The sequence below is a fragment of the Eurosta solidaginis genome, chromosome 5 (assembly GCF_040869045.1).
Source record: "Eurosta solidaginis isolate ZX-2024a chromosome 5, ASM4086904v1, whole genome shotgun sequence".
Taxonomy (NCBI): domain Eukaryota; kingdom Metazoa; phylum Arthropoda; class Insecta; order Diptera; family Tephritidae; genus Eurosta; species Eurosta solidaginis.
The window spans coordinates 180,734,473-180,759,682 of record NC_090323.1 but is presented as its reverse complement, the minus strand read 5'-3'; the positions used below and the strand labels follow the sequence as shown (position 1 = coordinate 180,759,682).

The 25,210-nt window shown below is 39.3% G+C and overlaps 1 protein-coding gene across 6 annotated transcripts in view; it reads left to right on the top strand.

Annotated features, from left to right (window-relative positions):
• frm (farmer) overlaps positions 1–8,047 on the top strand; it is a 123,717-nt gene extending 115,670 nt beyond the window's left edge. For 5 of the 6 annotated variants that reach the window (XM_067786338.1, XM_067786335.1, XM_067786334.1 and 2 more), the window contains exons 6-8: positions 1,496–1,528; positions 1,612–1,920; positions 3,777–8,047. In XM_067786338.1, the coding sequence (XP_067642439.1) occupies positions 1,496–1,528; positions 1,612–1,920; positions 3,777–6,157 (2,723 nt within the window). In that variant the 3' untranslated portion in view covers positions 6,158–8,047. The remainder of the gene's footprint in view (positions 1–1,495; positions 1,529–1,611; positions 1,921–3,776) is intronic. The other variant, XM_067786339.1, reaches the window with a different exon arrangement.
• The last annotated feature ends 17,163 nt before the right edge of the window (positions 8,048–25,210 follow it).

Sequence of the window (25,210 nt, the reverse complement as noted above, 5' to 3'; positions counted from 1 at the left end):
GTTTCTTTTTTCTTTAACTTAACTTAAGAACATTGTTCTTAATTTAAGAACATTGTTCTCATTAATAGAACATTTGTTCATATTTTAAGACCAGCCGTTCTATTTTGAAGAAAATGGTTGTCAGTTCAAGAACAAGGTTGTCGTTTTGAGAACAGGTCGTTCGTTTTTCAAGAACAAAAAGTAAGAATATGAAAAGCTTGAATTGAGTCCGGGGTGCTGGATTTTAGAATGGCGTTTTTCTCTGAGTGTGTGCGCTCCACGTTTATATTTTTACTTCTCATAAATATGTTTGCAATTTTTATGTCAAAATTTAAAAATCAAATTTCAGCAAGAATATTTCTTTATATAAGCAGACATTTTTCGCTGACTTTTGCCCATTTATATAAAGGAAGTACTTAAAATTTTCTTATATTATTTTTATTAAAATTTAATTTCATTCATTTTTTTCGTTATGTTTGGTTTTACTGGTCTGTATCTAATTAATTATTATATTAATGTTTTGTCTTCAATACCAAGTTTATTATTTTTGTAAAATGTATGTTTTACAAGTTACATTATATTAAATAATTATACACAGAAAATGAGTAAATTAAAAAAAAAAAAAAACAAAAACAAAGTTCAAGAAACCTTCCATGTGTGGATCGCTGATGATAAACCGTCATGGGTTTTGAAATAGTCGGCTATACGGTCTATGAACTTTAATTTTTTCTAATTTACTCCGTTCCTATGTATAATAACTTAATATAATATAACTTGTAAAATATACATTTTACAAAAATAATAAACTTGGTCTTGAAGACAAAATATTAATATAATAATTAATTTTTTTCGCTGAATTAATGCTTCTTTTGTTTCTTGTAAAATTTGTTTGGTCAGAGAATAACTATTGTTTAAAATAATATCTTAAGAAAATTTGAAGATTTTTTTTTTAATATTATCAGCTGCACATGCTTTTATGTAAACAACTGTGCATTCACGTGGCAAATTATATTATGCTTTCACATAATTATTTTTACTAATTACTAACGCAATTTCTATACATACACATACACACATGCATATTAACCTTATATGTTTTTAAGTCAAGTGGTGGCTGGTGCTTATAGCTTTTAGATCTTAACACTAAGTAGAAAAAATAAATTCTAAACAAAATATTTTTTATTAATTTATAAAGCCATATTTTTTAATTTAACAGTAAATTAAACATTTCAGTGGTTAGGTAGCTTTTAGAAGGAGTAGTGAAAAATGTAGTAGTTTTTGATGCGTAGATTTTCTAGAGAACATTTTATAACCATAGTTGTAGTGTTGATATAATTTTGTTGTAGTTATGTTGTAAGTTTATTGTAGCTCTATAAATACTCGTTTTAAAAGTAGATAAAGTATTTCGTAAATAAAATATACATAGACATTACGGATTTCCTTTTATTATATTTCGAAAATTGGTTTACTAATACAATTTTTTCTTTACCAACCTTTCTACTCCTTCTTCACATAGGTAATTATGAAGGCCCAGATCGTCGTTTTAAAGGTAATTTAAATATATATTGTGCTGTTTTGTAAACAAACTCTTATATGTTTATTCTTTTTCTTTTTAATTTACCTTTTTTTTAGGTATTAGAGAAGGTCAATATATTCATGATGATTCAGGTAGATACGTTCACATGGAAGGCCCAACCGGTCCACCAGCTCCACCATATGTGCATGTAGTGGGACCATATGGACCAAATATTAATACAATGGGCCCGGATGGCGGTTTTGGCGGTTTTGGCGGCAATGGCGGTGTAGGAGATGGCGGCGGTATCGGACCAGGCGGTCCAGGTGGACCTAACGGACCTGGCGGTCCTAAAGGACCTGGCGGCCCTAAAGGACCTGGCGGTCCAAAGGGTCCACCCGGACCACCCGGCCCACCAGGACCACCAGGTTGTTATTTTTATATGTTTATTTTACATGTATTTCTTGTTATGAAGGGTGTTCCTTTTAGAGTTTGCATTTTACGAAAAAATATATCTGCTATTAAAAGCTACCACCGAAAATAGGAAGAGCAACTGGGGTATAGATCTCAACGAATAAAAAAATACTATTAGCAGTTATTTAAACTACCCAGAATTGCTAAAATTAGCCAAATAATAAATAAGTTTTGGCGAAAATGGCGTACAAATAGTTATATTTGGAATTTGGATGTGAAGATAGCACTTAGAACTCGGATGTATTTTGTTCAATTCTTCTCACAGCACTTCATACAGATATAGAGCTTTAAAAAATAAGGAAATTTTTTCAGACTAAAAGAGTGTATATGCTTATGCTTTATCTAAGGTCAGCCAAGACGTTTTACTCCTTTAAGGGAAATGGCATCGAACTCGAGAAGAGTGGCCCCGGAGTCTTATCTGCTATGTTATAGAGCTGAAAAAGTCGTCTCGAAAGGATGCCTAGTCTGTGCATTGGCTTCTAGGTCTGCAGTGTCCTGTACAGATATATCCTAAATAAAATTTCAAATAATCAAACTGATCGCCTCACGTCACCGGTTCTAGATGTAATACGTTCTAGAGATAGCCCTAATTGAGCTATTAGTCCGGCTAACTCATATGACATGAACACTTCGATTTTTCTAGGTCATCCCATTTCCTCCACAATGTATCGAAACGTTTTCAAGAATGTTTCGGCATAGATACACAGTCGTTAAGGATTGCAAATTTTTAGACTCTTTCGAAATTCAAGATCGCTTCAAGAGGGTTCCGTTATTGTTTTTTAAATCATTTTGTAACCTTTTTCGGAACTATTTCGTTGTTGTTTGCGAGTTTTTCTGATGTAATTCCTACACTTCTATGCAATAGTTTCAAGGATAATTTCAAAACTGTTTTTGTATAAATTCGGGAATATTGCGGTATTTTTTGGAATTATTTGAGTATGATTTTTGAACTGTTTTAGGATTGTTTTAAGAACCGATCGTTTCATGGGGGGCGCAGGATAGTTTTTGTGATAATTTAAGATGTTTTTTAGAATTATATATAAATTATAATAAATTTTAGTAAATAAATAAATTTGGAATTATTCCACGGGAAATTCGGAATTATTTTCGAGATCCGCTCTGCGCAATTTCGGAATTTTTTTCGAGATTATTTCAAGGTCGTTGCGAGATTGCAGCGGCTTTGATATCTTGTTATAGTATTTTTTTAGATTATTTTAAGCCTTCTTTGGCATATATGATGACTTATGTAAACAGACGGCTTCGAGATTTTTTTCCGAACCATTTTAGCACTTTTACGGGATAGCTTTAGCATTTTCCAAAATAAAATAATCGTTTCCAGGATTGCTTAGGAACTACCTCAATAATATATAACCTTACTAACTTTAGTACAATAATTTTTAGGTGGTATCTTTTTTATTGCTTCTATGTCACTCTATGGAGGATCCGAGAGGCCAAAAGATTTTCAACTCACATTACTTAGGACGATACTGGAAAACGCAAGCCATCGGTAAAATAAACACAATTGCTTTCACAGGCCTATTGATTTGTTGAATACGGGTCGGCTACAAGTGATGCAGATAGGTGTAATTCCAATCTTCTGCATTAAAATAGGGCGTTCTTGTTCGTTTGTACTAATAAAACTTCCCTCAATGAGCATTTGCCTTAGGTGTTTGTTGCCATGAAAATATAGTTGAACAATCAATGCAATAAATTGTTTTAAATGGTTTAAAGAACACCCTTTATATAAGTCAACATAACATTTAGCCTTAATATAATTTGTGTGTGTCAATATTAATGTATTTCACCATAGGACCATTCGGCCCAACTGGACCAGGACCTAATGGACCATTCGGTCCACCCGGACCACCTGGACCACCTGGACCAACACGTCCCGGGCCATTCGGCCCACCCGGACCACCTGGACCACCTGGACCAACACGTCCCGGACCATTCGGCCCACCCGGACCACCTGGACCAACACGTCCCGGACCATTCGGCCCACCTGGGCCACCTGGACCAACACGTCCCCGACCACCCGGCCCACCTGGATCAGCACGACCCGGACCTGAATTTGGATCAGATATATTATCGGAACAATTGAGACCAGGACAGCTAACAAATCCAAGAGAATCAAATAAGCAAACACCTGGCTATTTGCCACCAATCGCAAAAACTGGTAAAATAACACCACAACCCATACAATCATCATCATTAGTTTTGGAAGGTGGTGACATATCAAAGAAAAATACACAATATACACCAATTACACAAAAAGCACAAAAACAATCAACAACATATGTTAGGCAAAATTATAATAGTAATAATGATAATGCACAGAAAAAAGTTACAACAACAACAATAGCAAACACCAACCCAAATCAACAAACACCACAGAAAAACACAAATATCATACCAAACAACAACATCAAAATAGACACCAACACCAACATAAACACTAACACAAATACACAATCTAATTATGATAATAATAAATTTAATAAAACTAAATTAACATATATTCCTCCTTCTTCTTCTCCTTCTCCTCCTAAATCCATTACAACCAATAAAATCGTCACCACCACAACGACAACGACAAATACGAATACGAATACGAAAAAACCGTTTATAACATACGAACAAAAAAATCAATATCTACCACCAACTCGTGGTCCTCTAACGAATACCTTCCAACGACCACAGGACGTTTCTATTGAGAAGACCCAACAACCAGAACCGAAGCCCTACAAGATAACCACGACAACTACAACAAACGATAACGGTTACAAATACGAAAATCCAAAGACAATTCAAAAAGTAACAACAACAAGCACGTTCAATAAAAATACGGACAAACAGACGACACAAAATATTGAAGGCGGTGGCGCGATCGGTGGAGGCGGCCCCATTGGCGGTGTAGGCGGTATTGGCGGTATCGGCGGTGTTGGTGGTGTTGGTGGTATTGGTAGCGATGGCCCTAAAGGCAGTGCTGGATACAGTGGAGGTTCCAGCTACAGCGGTTATAGCGTTGGCTCTAGCGGTGGAAGTGGCGCCAGCACCTTAAATAAAATTATGCCTCAAACAACATATGGAAAAATACCCGGTTTCTATAGTGTACCAAAACAAACCACACAAAAAGTTACAACCACTACAACCACAACAACTAGCAATCAGCAGGGACAAAAGATTGCTGAAGAAGTAAACACAATCGCTAGTGAAGGTTATAAGCCTGCGCAGCCATTTGGAGGTGGTCCACGTTATCCAAGTCTAGCTGAAGTAGAGAAAAATGTAATCATCAGCAATAACTATCAAACATCACGCCGCCCCGCTGTTGCCACCTATGCAACAACAGGCCAGAACAACGGACCAGCTTGCGCCTGTACGGATGGTAGACCAGCAACAAGTAGTCAACAACAACAATTTACAACCACAACATCATTTGGTCAAGCCAGTTTTGGTGGTATAACAAATTCAATGTCCTTACTACAACAATTGCCAGTATTTCCACAAACACCCGGTTATGCAGCATCTTACGCACCGGATAAGATACCTAAAGGTGCTGTAATAGCATTTATGCCTGTCATCATATTACCACAATCAGCTTATGAGAAATGTAGTGGTGTTGGTGAAAATAATGCAATACACTCAAATGATAGATATCAGCAAAATGTCGATCCTTTCCCATTAGGTGTACAACCGGCACCTATACCGTTTAGCTTCAGTCAGTTCACAAGTGGAGCACGTAAAGATCAATGCATGTGTCCGTGTTCGTGTACACAAAATATACCCGAAAAATTACAAAAGAAGCGCGAAACTGAAGGGGCTGAGGAATTGAGTGCAATAGCGGCGACAGTCACTGAAAAAGAGAACGCAAAAGTGGTGAACGAGTTAAAAAAGGAAGAGAAGACAAAGGAACTGCAAGTAACAGAAGCGCAAGAAACGAAACCGCAAGACACAAAAGCGCAAGAGACAAAAGCGAAAGAAACAAAAGCACAAGAGACACAAGAAAAGCCAACAGAGAATGAACAAAAAGAGAGCGAGAAAACGAAACAAGCCGAAAAAGTTGAGGCACCAACTGAGACTGATACAACCGACGTGAAATTGGTTGAGAAACCAGCAGCTGAAGCAGCAAAAGAAGAAGCAAAAATTAAAGAGCCAACAGAAACAGAAAGTGCAGCGGAAAAGAAAAACTAAGCTGCTGTTAAATAAGAAACGAAACGACGTAATTTAAGTTTGTAAAATTACACTATCTTAATATCGTAACGTAACAATAGCAAACGCGTTAAGTAAGAGCAGTAACGGAATCTGAAAGTCAAGAGGAAAAGAAAAACTTAGGTGCTGTTAAATAAGAAACGCAATGACGTAGATTGAATACGTAAAACAACACTTACGTATTTACGTAACGTTAAATATGTAAACTAATGAAAAACGTAAAAGCATTAACGGTGAATTGAAGTAGAAAAGATAAACTAAGCTTTTACTAATTAAAAAACGAGACGACGTAACTTAAATTTGTAGACAAACGCTAACGTTGGAACGTAACGTCACTGCGTAAGGTAAAAGAGTAGATAGTTTACGTAAATTTAGTAACGTAATTACGTACTTTAACGACATCAATTAATGACGTATCGACATCAGTAAGCGTAGAAACGTTACGCCATATCTAAATGACCCAACGCAATGCCATAAATTAATGACGACAGGTATCACTATAATGTAATGCCATAACTAAATGATGCAGCGTAATGACGTTGCGTAACGACATCCTTTAATGCCGCAACGCAACGCCATAACTAAATGACACAACGCCATAACTTAGTGACGTAACCCCAAAACTTAATGACTTAACGTAATTACTTAGTTAACCGTATGCCATAAATAAACTGGACAAATGAACGCAGAGCTATGACATACAAACTTAGTTTACCGACATAACAAACGCCATAACGACATGATAACGCAACTTTGACCTAGCGACTTTAAATAAAAACTCATCCACACACATACATGCATACCATTCGTATCTATTCTATTCAATTCAGGATTGAAGTAAACTGAGTTAAACAAGGATATTGTCGTCGTATGTTAAATGACATCACTGCAACGTAAAACAACACCAACCAGCCAACAACAATGCTCCAATTTCCCAAACCATCAACCCATATATCCTGTTTTCGTTCTTGGGTAATACGAGCCTTCGAGTTGATTCTATTTCCTACGCTTGCTTCCTAATACAACATAACACATCAGAGTACACTGCAAAGCCATACAAATCTACAACAACACATCCTCATCCTGCAATCCCCGTTCCGCTCCCGTTCGTGATCCTCAACTTTATCCAGTTTCTGATCCTGCTGTTGCACTTTGTTAAACAATTTCCTGTACATCCAGTTCCCGAATTTGTTCAGTTCATGTTTTTTTCATATTTTTTACGGTGTATGATAATGGAAACGAATTATGTAAAGCACTATAAGAAGGCATAAGGAAAGAAAAAAAGAGCAATGTTGTTAAGAAAGAGATTGTTAGAAAATATGATGAAAACGTAACTGATAAAAAAAAAAATTTATTAAATACTCTTAGGCCTAAATATTAGCTATTATATAATATGAGAATGTGTGAATCTATCTCTTTCTTTTCACAAAACATTATTTATCTGTACTTAATTTATAAAAAGGCAAACAAAATTTGGAAATTGTTCTGTTTACTATGTTATTTTGATATTTGTTTAATCCACGAAAAAAAAAAAATGGTTTTAAATAAATTTTTTTGTTTGATATAGAATTAACTTCCAGGAAATCGCTTATTTGTATTTAAAAAAGTTGCTCGCAAATTTTTTTCGATTTGATATTAACGCTATGAGAAAAATTATTTTCGTAGAGAAATGTTGTTTATTATGTTTTGTTTAATTGTTTACTATTTGATGTTTTGGTCTACTTACATTTTTATTTTATTTTGAAAACTTTTTTACTTAATTTAATTTTTTTTATTTTTAGCTATTAGCACTTATTTAATTTTTAATATAATAAATACATGAAAAATGTGAAATTAATAAAAAAAAAAAAAATGTGAAAAAAACAAAAGAAAGTTGTTTACATTTTTGATAGAAAAATATTTTTTAGAGCATGGGCATTCAAAAATTTAAAGTGATTGCCCGGCAAGTTCAATCAACCGTTTTGCATACGCAATGAGAGCACAATTATGCCATGGAATGCTGATACCTGGATTAGAGGAACTGTCAGTGGCGGCGTTGGTTGGTTGGTTGCTGTGCCACCAGGGTACCAAAGCTCTCAGCTCAAGTAGCGCACGGGGCGCCCTTTTGATGCAAACTTCGTTTGGAACCAATTGCTGCTTATTTCGGTAATTGTTCGAAACATTTGGAGCAGACAAGGAACTTGCTGATATCTTATACAGGGCATTCTTCCTTATGTTCCGACAGTATAAAACTGCTCTTAGTTAGAAACCTAGTGTGTGCTAGAGCTGGACATTCAAACAGGTAGTGCGAAACTGTTTTTTTTTTTTTAAGATTTCTTTACTTGACCTGTTTGGTAGGTCATCTGTTCTCTTACTGTCGTAATTCGGCAAGGTTTGCGTGAATATCATGTAGTTGTACGGATAGTACCATTTACAGACTAGTTACTCTTTGAATCTGCTGTGTAGATATGCTTCTTTTGATTGATGTATGTTGAAAATGCAGACTCCAGCAGTGCCTCTGACCTTGCAAATTCGCCTGCCTTCTCGTTGGACTCGATGTTCCTGTGACCAGATAACCATATAAGGCTTATGTTTGCGAAGTTAGCTGCTACTTGAAGCGGTGTCTTGCAGCTGCTGACGGGCTTAGAAGAAGTGATGGGGGAGTTCAGCGGCTAAGCGCTGCGTGGCTATCTTAGTAAACACTCAACAAAGCACTCCTAGCGCCCCCTCACTCATTTTTGCGACAGGAGTGTACATGCCCTCCCTATACCCAGAACTTCCGCTTCGACGAGACTAAGAGAAAAAAAATTGGGTAGACGAATAGACAGCAGCACCTTAGGATGTTCGCAGAAGACACCCACACCAACACCGCAATCCGATTTGGAACAGTCGGGGAAGATTGAAATTGCGTGCTTGCTTTGCACTCTGTCGAACGGTAGTTTATCTTACAAAGTCTTACTGCCTTCTCATGTGTGAAGGTCCAGAGATAGCTGGTTTAGGAGCCCTTTTAGTGCGTCAGTTGGAAACGACCTTAATGCACCTGTTACCCTTCCGAGGGTAACCATGCTATGGCTCCATATGTTAGTATGGGTCTGACCACGGTCGCAGTTTTTTCTGCTGACGATTCTCTGACCGAAAGAAGGCTATGTAAGCTTTTTTGACCTTACGTTCGATATTAGATTTGCTGCTGAGCATGCTGTCTATCTCGATGCCCAGATACTTGGCTCTCCTTGACAGAGTTAGGGCAGTACCGTTAAGAGAGCGTAGTCGAATCTGTAGTATTTTGTTCCTGTGATTTTGCTGTAGCGACGTAATTGAAAAAAGGTCGTTATAAAAACCATTATTGACATTTAAGGAGCATTTAACAAAGTCCTGCAGGCGGCCGTTGATATTGCCCCGGTACCCTAATAGTCGAGGGGGCTCTGGTTGAATTCATGAATAAACTTCTGTGCAACATAATTTTCACAGCGGAGTGGGGAGGTGCCATAATCTAGAGAAAGGTTGGCAAAAAAATCGCCACAGTGGCTATGTGGATGACCTGTTAATCACTCCCAGCGGCAAGTTTTTGAACTTAGTAACTAGGTGGGCTGAGGAAGGTTTGAGAGGGAGTTTTCTGGCAGGAGCTTGACGTAAGCCGCCTTATTAAGTTGCCTAATAACAGCAGCGACTGTGGTATGCTTTTCTATAAATGGGCCTCGAGTAAGCTACGCAAACGCTAGTGGATCGCAGTGATCTGCCAAAATTAATTTGTTTACTAAGGCTCTGTCTTCAAAGGTGAATGGGGTTCTTAAGGGTAACTATTTAATAGAAGTTTATGCTGTACGTCTCAACATACTGGAAAATGCTTCTTGCTGCATCGGAAAAGGGGGTGATGATGTGGAATCATCGAATCACTTCTTGCTTGACTGTCCAGCTTTTGCCAGAACTCGCCGGAAGCTCACTAGGATCTCAAAAGCACTTATTCAGGCCGATCTTATGCGAGACTCCATCGCTATAGCTTATATGTCACAGTTATCTTATGTAGTATCACAACGGACCTTCAAGTAACCACCTAACATAACTTATAATGGCGATTAAAAATCAGTTTGAATATAACCCAAGCTTTGGTCAGGTTGAGTTGGTTGGACGCTGCCTGAACTTGGTAGAAATAATCCAATCACCATTGAGATATAGACTTCAGGGAGCAATAGAAGCTTAGCTGTATGCTTCGCATCAAAAACTGACTAGAGTTGCTGTTGCATTTCAATCAGGGTTATTCGTTGCACCATTCCCAGCTTTTGATCCGTAAAAGCAGGCGACCCACATTGACCACCCACAGCAACGGTACGAGACGACTGCGGCTTTACTAGGTGAGTCTTCCATGCTGAGCTTCCCTGAAAGATTGCTATGAAGTGTAATGACAATGTATTTAAATCTATCCGATAGAACCAATGGACGGTGGCCTGGACCTGTGATCTTGTACAGTTTATTAAATAGAATTTGCTCAGTTTTATAGGGGTTTGCAGATAGTCTACAGGATAAAAACAACCGCAAACAATGTGAAAATGTTCCGCTTCGAGCATTGTCAAGTTGTCCAAACTGGGTACCACTTGGAAGCCACATTAATCAAGATCTTTGGAGAAGAGAAGACAGAAAAAGTGATTGCAGGACTGGAGGTGAAACACATCAGCTTTATTTCGCACAGTAAACAAAACAGAACGGCTTTACCTGCCGAAGATAAAATTGGAAGTTTAGGGACCTATATTATGCACTGGTTGTCTCAAGACTTTGACTGACATATGCCAACATTCGGGAAAATTTTTCTGAAAATTGATATATAGTAGATTAAGATCTACCTCTAAACAACAAGTTTTCTGTTGGAATCGCATAAAAGCATTGAGTGGGGCGATATTTATAGACCAGTTTCAGAATACACAGGGGAACAGGGGATCAACACACTCGTGGTGAGTATTGAATTGTAGTCAACTCGTTGTGCCTAAAAATATGCAGCTGTATTTTAGTACATATCACAAAGCTCAGTGCACATCTCTGTAGTGAAACACCAAAGTACTCAGTAAGAGTACTAATCTACATCTAAAATTGTCTGACTAATAACTTCCAGACGAAGTCAAAACTTGTAAAGTGATATTTGGAGCTTTGGATAATGCTGAAATGACCATAGTTGGAATAATCCTACTAGCTCGAATACTCGTCCACAATGACGGGCGCAACTTAAATTATTTTCAGTTAATTGAGTTAGAACGTTTCTGGTTGCATTTAAAATAGTTTTAGACTGAACCAAAATATGAAAGATACATTACAACAACAACAACATGAAAGATACAAGCTGTTTATGTGAAACAAAGAGAGTTGGCTTGAGGTTTATACTATGTAGTTGCGAGGTAGTTTACTACCAGTTGCCTTGACTGTGTAGAGAGTCTAGACTAATTAATATAATAGGACGTAGAGATTGAAGTAGGTAGGTAGGCTGAACTGGCCGGTCCATGAGGACCTCACATAGACTGATTGAGTCCGTAGTGTTACTAGAAGTTTGTTTTAACGACCAAACTGAAAAACCCTATCAAAAACCAGGATCTATGTTATAAAATAACTCCGTCCTCTTGGCAAATACTAGAAGCTTCCTAGGACTTAAGCCACTTGCTGCTTCTATATTTGACAGATGTATCACTCCTAATAGCTGGAGCCTTAGCCTGGCAAGTGCAGGGCACGAGCGCAGAACGTGCTCGATCATTTCCTCCTCCAACCCGCACTTCCTACATCTGCTATCACTGACCAAGCCTAATTTAAAGGCATGTGACGCCAGAAGGCAGTGTCCAGTCAGAATACCCGTCATGAGTATACAGTCCTCCCTTTTTAATGATAGGAGCAACTGTGTTAGTCTAACGATGTAAGACCTACACATAATCTTCGACACTTTACAGCCCCGCTCTTGAACCCACTCCTTTCCCGCTTGGTCGATCATGTGCACCTCTCGCCTTCGCTTAATCTCGCCCAATCTAATTGGGACATCTACGGAGCAAGCTTCAAGGGATGCACCCTTTTTAGCTAGTTCGTCCGCTTTTTCATTCCCATCTATTCCCATATGCCCTGGGACCCAATATAGATGTATGCTTCTCCCTGCCCCGATTCTCTCCAGAGACTGCTTATTGCCTTAATTGCTGCTTGACTGTCAATATAAAAGTTAACTCGGTTGCAGCTTACGCTATTCTCTTCCAGGGTTTCTACTGCTTTGGTTACGGCTAATATTTCCGCTTGGAAAACGCTACAGTAATCCGGCAGCCTGTAGGATCTGCTTATTTCCGGATCAGCGCAGTAAACCGCAGGCTCTACTCCTTCCACTACTTTGGAACCATCGGTGTACACATGTATCGCCTCGTCCGCCATTTGCACACCCTTGCGCCAACCGTCCACCTCTATTGTGGCCTTAAGATCTCCCTCGAAGCGCAGATACGGAATCATGTAGTCTGTTGTTCTTGTGATTGATGACGCTATACTACTATGGCCATATGGTCGGCGCTCAAGCTGCCCCGAGGCACCGAGCCTGGTTGCTGTTGTTAATACTATGTTCTTTGCTACTAGGTCTACAGGTGGAATGTGCATATTGACATAGAGTGCAGCCATCTGTGTTGTTTTCAGGGCTCCCGTAATACTAAGCATCGATAGTCTGCATGCCCCCTCTAATTTTTTGAGTTATGTTGTTTTTTGTGTGGCTTTCCACCAAACAAGAACTCCATAGTATAGAATAGGGCTTACAATCGCTGTAAAACCCCAATGAGAAAGAGAGAGCGATAAGCCTCACGTACACCCCAGCATTCTTTTACATACATAGAGTGCCATTGAGGCCTTCTTGACCCTCTCCTCCAAGGTGAGCTTCCATGACAGCTTACTGTCTAGGATGATTCCTAGATATTTTGTGCAAGGTTTCTCCTGTAAGGTCACCCCTCCTAACTTAGGCCTGGTCCAATTAGGGACCTTGTACCTCTTTGTAAACAAGACCATATCCGTCTTCTCCGCATTGACTTTCAACCCGACAATAGATGCCCAGGTATGAATATCCCGAAGCGCCCGATCCAGTAAAGAACTAATCGTTGGAAGGCACTTTCCACTTATGACAATTGCAACGTCATCTGCGTAAGCCGTAAGTTTTACGGGTGCCTCATCGAATCGCCTGAGCAGTTGGTTGATGACCAGCGTCCACAGCAGAGGTGACAGCACCCCTCCCTGCGGCGTGCCCCTGTCCTGTTTCGTGGCCTCGTACAATCCCCATTGTGATGTAATCTTTCTGCAATTTAACATGCAGCCCATCGATCTGATTAAGGCAGGATGTACTTTAATGTAATTAAGACCATCCATAATCGCCCATTTTGCAACATTATTGAAAGCCCCGGCAATGTCCAAGAAGACTCCTATAGCATACTCCTTATATTCCTGGGATTTCTCTATGCTTATTACCACCCTATGCAATGCGGTGTCTGCCGACTTGCCTTTGGTGTACGCATGCTGTGTTGTGGAGAGCAGCTTTTCATCCACGTTGGACTTTATGTACACATCTATCAGCCTCTCAAAGGTTTTGAGCAGAAATGATGTTAAGCTAATGGGTCTATAGTCTTTGGGATACACTTGACCGATCTTCCCCGCCTTTGGTAGAAAAGCTACACGAGCAGTTCTCCAAGAGTGCGGTACATGATTCAGTCTTATGCACACATCGAATATTATTTTAAGCCATTTCACAACCGCCCTACTTGAGACTTGTAGCATGGCCGGGAATATACCATCTGGGCCCGGCGATTTAAAGTTAGAAAACGTGTTCACTTCCCACTCGATCTTGGTATCGGTCACCAAGCCCGGCACTACTAGCTCCGTGATCGAAGTGTGAGTGATGTCTGCTGGCTCTTCTAAACCGTCTCCCGATGGGAAATGTGTATCGAGAAGCACCTCAAGGGATTCCTCACTATTACGTGACCATTACCCGTTCTCTTTCTTTATTAGTCCCTGGACTATGTTTCCCTTTGCTATGACTTTTTTCAACCGTGCTGTTTCGCTGGAGCACTCTATGTCCGTACAGAAACTTTTCCATGAGTTTCTCTTCGCCCTGGTAATTTCACGCTTGTAGATCCTCAGTAGATCCCTGTACTCGTCCCGACACGCTTCGCTTTCCGCGGTCTTGGCGAGCTTAAACATTTCTTATACCTGTCTTTTTAGAAGACTCAGCTCATTGCTCCACCATGACGGCTTTGCTTTTCCTCTAAATCTTCTTAGAGGGCAAGCTTTGTTATACGCAATCATAAGCGTCCTTGTTAGGAATTCATTCGACTCATCCAGTTCCTCTACATTAGCAACCTCTTTGGGTTGTCCCAGTTTTGTTTCTACATGTTTCTGGAATTCATTCCAATTCGTTGACCTAGGGTTTCTAAAGGTTCCTCCCTTCTCTACCCTCTTTAGGGAGATGCTGAAGCTGATATACGCATGGTCGGAGTAGGACGGTCTATCAAGAACCATCTAATCATACCTTGATATATCACGCTCGGAGCTCAATGTAATATCCAGAACATTGCTGGATGTTGGACCAATGTATGTAGAGACATTTCCCCTGTTGGCTATCTGCAAATTGGTTTGCAGGATGTAACAAAACAGAGATTCGCCTCTCTCGTTCGTATCTGCTCCTCCCACGCATTGTGGTGCGCATTTGCATATGCACCTATGACCAACCGCCTTTTGCGCCCTTCCTCCTGTACTAGCCTTTTGCACTCCATCGGTGGAACCTCCGCAGCATGGGCCATGTAGCAGGACGCCAGGATAAATGCGTGCTTATTCTTTTGCTCAACGGCCACCGCTACGAGATACTCAGTGGTGTAATTAGGCAGTATATATGAATCCAGCTGTTTCCTTACCATTACTACAGCTCGCACCCGTCCTGCCGTTTGCGCGTAGTAAACGCCAACCCCGCGTGTGCTAAGTCCAGAAACCGTTCCTCTCGATGAGAGCCACGGCTCCTGGATCAGCGCCACGTCAAACGAACCCTCCTCAAGTGTTAGGAGGAGTTCGCTCGACGGCACTTTACTGTGTTGGAGGTTTATCTGTAGGACTCGCAGCACCATTGGGCTGTTTGTCCCCCTCCAGCACCTTCATCTTGACGTCGTCGTCCTCCCTTTGCCCTTTTGGTTTAGAGTATTCGAGGCCCCCTTCAGCCTCTCGTGAATGTTTTGCTGGGTAATCCTCTGTGCGAGTCACAGCACCAATTAGCGGTTGGTCCTCTTCTAGCACATTCGTGGTGACGTCGGGGACCTCCACCTGTCTTTTTTCCCTTAGGCTTTTGAGGTTCTTTTCGACTTCGCCCACCCCTAGCGTGTTAGGGTTTTTATCCTCGGGACTTCTTTTCCTGTGTCGCATGTAAATTTTGCCAGTGTCAAAGGATATTTTGCCAAGCTGCGTGTACAAAATATCCTCCGCATGCTTGTTGTAGGTAGGCAGAGATACAGTAAGTACCTTCCAATCCTGTGTCGGTATGTTCGGATTCTGATTCTGCAGAAGTCGCAGTGTATCCTCCGACTTCATCACGTATGGTATCCATACCTTAACTTTGGGTACCGTGGGGATTTGCGTTTTACCCACCACTTCAAACCGCGCGTTCGTGCCTTGCCTTTGGAGATTTGGAACCACTTCCTCCAGCCACCGCAAGCTGGCGATGTTGCCGCACGCTATCATCTTCACACCATTATACCATCCCCCCGAATCAAAGGTTGGAAGGGGCTTACTTGGTTGTTCCCGCATCATCTTAAGCATTAAGCTAATAAGCTCCCTTTCCACAGATCTTCACCTTTCAGAAGTCATTTGTCCGAAAGGACTGCTACGATCAACCAGCGCCACAGTCAGTGACTGTTTTGCCACATCACTCATCTTCTCGTGAAAAGCAGGAGTCTTAGTGTTATCTCCCTTTGGCACCTCCGAGAAAGCCGGATTCTTAGCGTTAACTCCCTTTAGCGCCTCCGAGAAAGCCGGAGTCTTAGCGTTATCTCCCTTTGGCTTATTTCCTACTTCCTTAATTGGAACTTCCCTATGACTCGCAGCTTTCGAGGTAGTTGCTACCTCGCTATTGGAGCCCATCTGTCTTACAGCTTTGGGCCTACTTGTCTTGTCTATGCGACTGCCCTGCCTCGCGGCTCTAGGACTGGGCCCTTTCTACCTCTTGAAAGCAGGCTTGTCGCCTTCCGCCGAACGTTGCCTCTTCATTCTGCCATTCGACGCTTCCTCCTCCTCGTACCGGTTGCAGAACCGAGGGTTTCTCGCAGCAAACCTTTTGAACTGCGTTCGATTTATTTCTACCGCTTCATGGGCCTATTCCAAGCGCTCGATCTCCACTTCTGTTGGGTCGACCACTGCTTCCAAGCGTTGTACAATTCTTAGTGCTGCACGGTACTGCGAGAGAGCTCTTTTACTTCCTCTGCTCCGTACCCTTCACCACTCTTCTACTCCATTTTCATTTGTGTGCTTCTCCAACACGGAGTTCATTGAATCAGCACTACTCTCGCTCCCCGAGTCCGACGCATCGCTTAATTCGTATTTGTCGTCCTTGGATTGCGACTCAGTCCTCCTCTTTACATCGTCCTTATTACAATCAGGTAATGAGTCTTTAATCTTGGTCGTACGACCACCTGCCCAAAAAGGCGGGCTCAGCGGTCCAGTATTATATACGGGGAAAGAACCGTCCGCCACAGCAGCGCCCCGTACTGTGGTACTGCCATTAATACTTCCCGAGGTGGCCCGGTATCGGGAAGGCTCCGTTCGAATATAACCGAATTTATCCCCTGGCTGCAAATCGTCCAATATGCACGGTCCGCATAACACCCTGGATTAGGGGGTTGGTAGTTCTTGGTCACCGACATCCCGCCGCCCTCGTATGAGGCGAAACGGCGTAGATGTCAGTCCTAAACAGCTCCGCCTCATAGTCGGGCGCTATGGAGTTCGGCTGAGCCCTCACACCAACGACAAGATGCCTACCCTAGTGAGGGTAGAGATTGAAGTACCTGATTTTAAAAAGTTACGTAAAAATATTTACTTATATTGATGGCGAATTATTTATAACCAACGAGTAATTTTTCTCGTGTAAAACAAAATTCCTCTCATATAAGAGCATTCATTCTTTTCAGTGAATGGACTGTTAACCGAATACGTTTATGAAATGTTTGGTATGATACAATGGTGACTGTGAGTTACTGCGACGAAAAGTGTCACGGCGTCATACACTATCTGGTCGCAAATATTGACTGCTGAGGGAATAAAACCTTTCCTTGGCTGTTGGTTTAAAAACACCCTATCTCAGAAAAGTTTTGAAAGCATCGCCATTTCGGAATTTGTTTCAAACTCACCCTATCTGACTTCAAATTGAACCTTTTTTGCATTAGCTGAGGTTAGTTTGAATATGGTATGTGACAAAGCGTTTTCGAAAGGTTGCCAAGATTAGGAGATATTCTAAGCAGCAGTCGATGTATTAAAGTTTGAGCTTGAACCACTGTGAGACACCCATTACCGTTTCTTATCGCGTCAAAAATTTGGATGTGGTATCGCATTTATGGCATTGCCGGCTTAGAGTAGTAGGAAACAAAAAAAAAATATAATTTTAATTAAAAATCATAACTTTGACCGCTGTGCGATAGCCCTAGTGCTTATTGACCTTTTAGTCAATAAGAAATTTATAAAAATGAAATAAGTATGCCATAAGTATAAAAATTTTACAGATAGCTAGCAACATATTTCAATCTTTGGGATCTCATATAGCAACTAAATCTAAAATAGCTATGCTAAAATGCGTCTCATAACTATAGCACACATTTTTCCTTAGAGGGCTAACTGCTGGGAAATTTTTGGGATACGCAATAGAAACAAAATAAAAATGTGGAAAAGTACAGCTGTTTATCCTCCATCTCTTCCATTATTGTTGACGTCATACAAAAGCAATAAGTGCCCTTATTGGGTAGAGGAAATCGTTTCATAACTATAGCACATTTAAAAAATTGTCAAAAATTCGAGCATTTTCTTTAATTTATTAGATTTTTATTTTGTTGAATACATTTAGAAATTCTATTATACATAGAAATTCTATTATACATAGAATTTACTAAATATAAAAGTAAATTATCCTCCTGTTGCTCCCATTATCCACAATGACACACTCCAGTTCATTTGTGGCGCTATATTGGTGGTTTTCGGCATAGTCTTTACGGGCTAATATTACCGATATATTCTCCAAGGGATTGAGGTCGGGCGAGCAAGCTGGCCAACTTAAAACATTAACTGTATTTTTAGAAAAAAAATTTTTTGTCTCCCGACTGATATGTACATATTCACACCGTTTTCCCTATTTGCTTGTAAAAAGGGAGAATACTGCAGTGAAGTATATTAGCGTTATGTGAACTCTTCATTTTTGATCTCACAAACTACAGCTCTAGTATGGCGTCGCCTGTAAATGCTCCCCAAACCACCAACGATCCACCCGAAATTTCTCTTTGAAAAAACTTGGGGCTCTTCTCCTCATCTCTCTACGATATTCCCTATTTCCGTCCGGACCATCCGAATTCCATTTTTTTTCTGAAAATATAACCTGCAACAAAAGGCCAGACATAAATATTGGCTCAAAAAAGTAATTAAACTTCCCTACTTGACGCCATTTGCATATGTTTCTTGGCGAACTCAATGCGAGCGCTATTTATGTCGCTCTGTTAAAAAAGGAGCATTGTATTTCGAACTTCTTGGAGAACCCTCCATATTGTTGATTTGCTTACGCTGGTCCTCACGTATGTTGCCAATTTTGGGCAGCTCAGCGAAGAGTTCCTGGCGTTTGTTATTATTTTTCACCTTTCGCGATACGAAAAATTTCGTTTTGGACCCACCAAATCTTTTCTTATCGTACTCGGTTGTATTTAATAAAAAGTCGCTCACAACTTTGCGACTCCGATTAATTTCTTTTTTGCATTTCACATATTTTTAACCCGTCAATTCCCATAGCTATGTTTGCGAAAAATAAAACAATTTATATAACTGAATGAAATAGTTATACATAGTACTAGCGGACCCGGCAGACGTTGTTCTGCCTAAATTTGGCCTATCGGCAACATTTTAATAAGCTTTTTCCGTCTAACTCTGCCCTACTCTCTACACTTTTTCCTAACCTTTTTATTCACTGCTCCCTCCGTCTTTTTCGCTTTATCTCCATCCTCGTCTCATTCTATCTCTTTCTCAATCTCCTTCTCTCTTTTCTCCTCCTTCTTCATCTCTTATTGCCAGTCCCAGAGGTATGTATTTTGTTCCTGTCCCATTCCGAGTCTCAGTCCCAGTCCCACTCCGAGTCTCAGGCTCAGTCCCAGTCCTAGTCCTAATCCCAGTCCCAGTCCGTCTATGGTATACTTCCCGGAAAAAGGCATTCTAAATACTAATATAGGCAAATATATATACGAAATTTCAGGCCACTCGAATAGGACGTATGTAAATAGGTATGTGGGTATTATTAATTCTTGTCTTTATTTCGGCTTCGCATGCATATTTATCAGTTTTGCCAGGTTGATGCGACTAAATCGAATATCACAATGAACTTTAGAGCTCTCAGTAACAGCTTTCATTTGATATCCATAATACACATATTCTAGGGGTATCCGGGTCCATGTTTTGCCTATATCTCGAGACCCTAGTCACTCAGCGGTGTAAAATTTTCTCTGTACTAAAGCATACATCAACAACTTCAATTTGATACCCATAATATAAAAACACATTCTAGGTGTATCCGGGTCCACGTTTTGGGCTATATTTCGAGACCCTAGCCTCCCAGTTGTATGAGGATTATCCTGTACTATAGCACTCATCAACAGCTTTCATTTGATATCCATATTGTATAAACACATTCTAGGGGTACCCGGGTCCACATTTTGGGCTATATCTCGAGACCCTAGCCTCCCAGTTGTATGAAAATTATCCTGTACTATAGCACTCATCAACAGCTTTCATTTGATATCCATATTGTAAAAACACATTCTAAGGGTACCCGGGTCCACGTTTTGGCCTATATCTCGAGATACTAGTCACACAGGGGTATGCAAATTATCCTGTACTATAGCACTCATCAACAGCTTTCATTTGATTTCCATATTGTATAAACACATTCTAGGGGTACCCGGGTCCACGTCTTGATCTCAAGACCCGAGGCACGTAGCGAAAAAAGGGTAGACGTTGGCCGATTCTCAGACCTACCCAATATGCTCACACAATTTCATGAGAATCGGTTCAGCCTCTAAAACCGTGACAGAAGAATTTTATATGTTAGATTTCAAATTTTGAATTTTTTCTAAAAAAAAATCATAACTCAAGAATGGCTAAACCGATTTGGGATTTCAAAATCAAATAACCTTCATCTCTCCTTCCTGTATCTTTCCTAAAAATTTCATGACAATCAAAATGTACACTTCTTTTTATATATATAAAAAAAAAAAAAAAATAAAACAATAAAAAAAAAAAATTTTTAGTTAAACGGTTTTATTGAAAACAATATTTACATGAAATAATAATAATATGAAAAGCTAGAAAATAATTAGGTAGGTCCTAGGTACTAGTCATCACACTCCTTATCAATCTAGGGCGTTGATTAGACAATTAAATAAAAGCGTTGGGGGCGTGAAATTTCTAAAAATGTGAGGCGTAGCATAACCTGATTAAGGTTCAGTTGGTTTTACTTATGACTATCAATAGAAATATGACGCGTCCAACGCTTTTATTTAATTGTTTGATCAACGCCCTAGATTGATAAGGAGTGTGATGACTAGTACCTAGGACCTAACTAATTATTTTCTAGCTTTTCATATTATTATTATTTCATGTAAGTATTGTTTTCAATAAAACCGTTTAACCTAAAAATTTTTTTTTAATTATTTTATTTTCAAGTTTTTAGTCTTTATTTAATTGCCTGTTATTTCTCATTCTATTTAGTTCATTTAGTGACTCATTATTACAAGGACTCTTTCCTGACATTTTGTTACAACCTAAGTCCTCAATACATAATCCTTCCAAAGACTTTACTCGACTGCGCCACGTATGCTTGTCCCTCCTCCAACTCCAAAATATTTTGATGTTACTTCTACTGGACTGTATGCAATATTTGTTCCAAATATGAGCCAAATCGGACCACAAATAAGATTTTTGTGAATATCTCGATCCATGCGCCACCTAGCGGAGATTTTTTTCACAGGTCGATTTCTATTCTTGCATGTATTATGTGTTCCAAATATGAGCCAAATCGGACCACAAATACGAATTTTGCGAATATCTCGATCCATGCGCCACCTAGCGGCGATTTTTTTCACAGGTCGATTTCTATTCTTGCATGTATTATGTGTTCCAAATATGAGCCAAATCGGACCACAAATGCGAATTTTGCGAATATCTCAATCCTTGCGCCACCTAGCGGCGATTTTTTTTCTTATTATTACATTGTCATCGGCTTCTGAACTATATTCCAAGTTTCAAGCTTGTAGCTTATCGAGAAGTTACTTAAATTTCAATTACAAGATTCGTTCACAACGGCCGGCCTGTTAACTCAAGCTAAATAAAACCGTTTAAAAACATAAAATTTATATAGCTAACCTCCCCTTTTTAAGGGGGAGGTCACCTACAGGTGACACTGGGCATTGTGTAATATATTTGAAGATATTTTTCTTTTATATCTATTGAAGGAAAACATTGATTTTTTTTTATTAAAATATTTATTTATAAACAAGCAATTGAATGACTTACGGAACTATGCAATAAAGGAAACGCTTCAATTATAATGGAAAATGTACCAACACTTTACGTGCAACCCGGCAATGGTGACAATGTCCGCATCGTCGCTGGGAACAGTCCATTTCTTTGTGTTCTTCGGCTTCACCGGCAGACCTTACGTCACTCGTACTATAGTTTCATCAATGGGAATATGTGCAGGAAATAAAAGCAGGTACTTTTTCAAAATTCCTACAGAATTTTGTGAAATGCTTGCAACTTTTGCAAATTTATCGTTGGGCGGTAAAGACGTACCGTCACAAAGATGAAGATATTGCTGAATCTCGAAAAATCTATTTCGCCGCATGCTTGCAGATACCAGCGTATTGCTGGTGTCACTACTCACTTCCCATAACATTCTCAAATATTTTGGTCGCAGGTATCTCAAGTAAGTAGTAATATTGCAATGTATACTCTTACGTTTTCGGATTTTACATTGAGATTTACCGCACGAAGTAAAAGAAGTGGTGGTCTGCCAGTTTTTTACCGTGATTTCTTTTCTCCTCCTTTTTCGGTGCCGGAACGTCGTTTTCTTCTCCCTCTTCCTCCTGGTAGTTTTTTCCAGATACACGATGTATATTTTATAATTCTACTTGAGACAGAAGTATGCGACTAGGAAGATGGAGAATATCAGCATCGTTTTCATCACAGCTGTCTTCGTCTGTTAACGCGCCATCATCAGGAGTAAATATAATAATATAACATGGGTCTTCTTCGGCATTCAATTCTTCGATAATTTCATCCAAGGTCAGTCTACGAGACGAAAACAAGCACTAAAATCTCACTCAAGTTAACGGTTTTTACAGATAACGCATATCTAGTATTGACATAAATTTTTATTGACAACTACAAAGCGCCCTCTACATTTCAATAATATTTGGATCACAAACCAAATTACCAGCTGGTCGAAAAATTTTTTAAAAAATATGTCACCTACAGGTGACACTGGGAATTGACGGGTTAAATTTTGTTCCTCAAAAACCAAAATTTTGCCACTTTCGGTTTCAGTTAAGCTTGTTTCACGCGGCATTTTTATCAACGTTGGCTTAGATATAGACTTCTATATATCAAAATGATCTGGGCGAAAAAAGAAATTAATTTAGCCATGTCCGTCCGATCGTCCGTAAATAGGATAACTAGAGTAAATTTTGAGGTATCTTGTTGAAATTTGGTATGTCCTGGGCGCTCATCTCAGATCGCTATTTAAAATGAACTAAATCAGACTGCAACCACGTCCACTTTTTCGATATCGAAAATTTCGAAAAAAAGAAAAAGTGCGATAATTCATTACCAAAGTCGGATAAAGCGATGAAACTCGGTAGATGGGTTGACCTTATGGCGCAGAATAGAAAATTATTAAAAGTTTGGACAATGGGCGTGGCACCGCCCACTTTTAAAATAAGGTAATTTAAAAGTTTTGCAAGCTGTAATTTGGCAGTCGTTGAAGATGTCATGATGAAATTTGGCAGAAACGCTTCTCCTATTACTATTTGTTTGCTAAATAAAAATTAGCAAAATCGGATGACGAACACGCCCACTTAAAAAAAATTTTTTTTAAGTCAAATTTTAACAAAAAATTTGATATCTTTACAGTATATAAGTAAATTATGTCAACATTCAACTCCAGTAATTATATGGTGCAACAAAGTACAAAAATAAAATAAAATTTCAAAATGGGCGGGGATCCGCCCTCTTTCATTTAATTCGTGTAGAAGACTTTTAATGCCATAAATCGAACACAAATTTGCCAATCCTTGTGAAATTTGGTAGGGGCAGAGATTCTATGACGATAACTGTTTTCTGTGAAAATGGGCGAAATCGGTCCAATCTACGACCAGTTTTTATACACAGTCGGCCGCGCGTCCTTCCGCTTGGCCGCTAACATGATAACTAGAGTACTTATCTGATCTCACTTTATCTTGGTATAAAAAATGGACGAAATCGGACTATGACCCCGCCCACTTTTTCGATATCGAAAATTACGAAAAATGAAAAAAATGCCATAATTCGCCTTCACATATACAACTAAGGGCCACTCCCTTTTAAAACCTTTAATTTGATACCCATATCGTACAAACACATTATAGCACATTGACTGCCACGTCGCACATATATGTGTGACACTGTACTATGCGGTTTACGCCACGTCAGACACGACTATAATTCTCTCTCGCCATGTCACACAGCAACGATGACGATAAATATGATTTTATTGCAATAATAAATTATATGGCTTCCCATGAAATTTCTGTTATAGTGGCTTCGGCGTAGCTCAAAAAACAATTGGAAAAGATTGGTTTTGAGAAAAAATTTAATTCATTTTATTACAGTAACAAAGAATTTTTTACATATTATTTTTATAAAGTAGTTATACAAATAAACCCATTAAATTTATTTGTGGTGATTCCCAAAATATTCTAAAAACATGAATGGCTCTTGGGGATAATCCGGGCAATACGTGTATACTCTTTTAGCCTCCTTTCTGGCGATCTCCTTTCCATCCATTTGTTTTATATAACATAAATTACAAGTTCGACGTACTTTTGTATTACTTGCACTTAGTTTTATTTTTAAAATATGAATATTGCCTGATTTTGGCTTCACATGCTTTTCTGGCTTCTGCAAATTTAGGAGTGATGAAGTAATTTGTTCTCTAAACCACCATATTTTTGTATTTTTTTTCGTAGCTTTCTTGTACATTACAAAAGCATTTACTACTGATAATCCAAGCAGATATTCTATACCCAGTTTGCGGTACCACTTTACGCCCTTCCTCAAAGTGGAGCTTGTATGACGACGATGTATTTTGATGTTTAGTCAATGTTTTTGTCGTGCATATATGTCCGCCAAGGCCCTGAAATAAAAAAACGGTAGGCGCCACGTCGAACATATGTGTCTGACATACTAATTAGTTAAAAACTGCCTGTTTCTAAGCAGAAAATATTACCTGCGCTAACCTAAATTCCAATTTTGATGTCTCTGATGATATTTAAAAAAAAATGCTGTGGCGCCAGTATCTTACTTGCTGAAAATGCCTTGGCATTCAATGTGCTAGAGTCACCTTTGGTCCACCTTTATGGCGATATCTCGAAACGGCGTCCACCTATAGAACGAAGGCCCACTCCCTTTTAAAAATACTCATTAACACCTTTCATTTGATACCCATATCGTACAAACACATTCTAGAGTCACCTTTGGTCCACCTTTATGGCGATATCTCGAAAAGGCGTCCACCTATAGAACTAAGTATCACTCCCT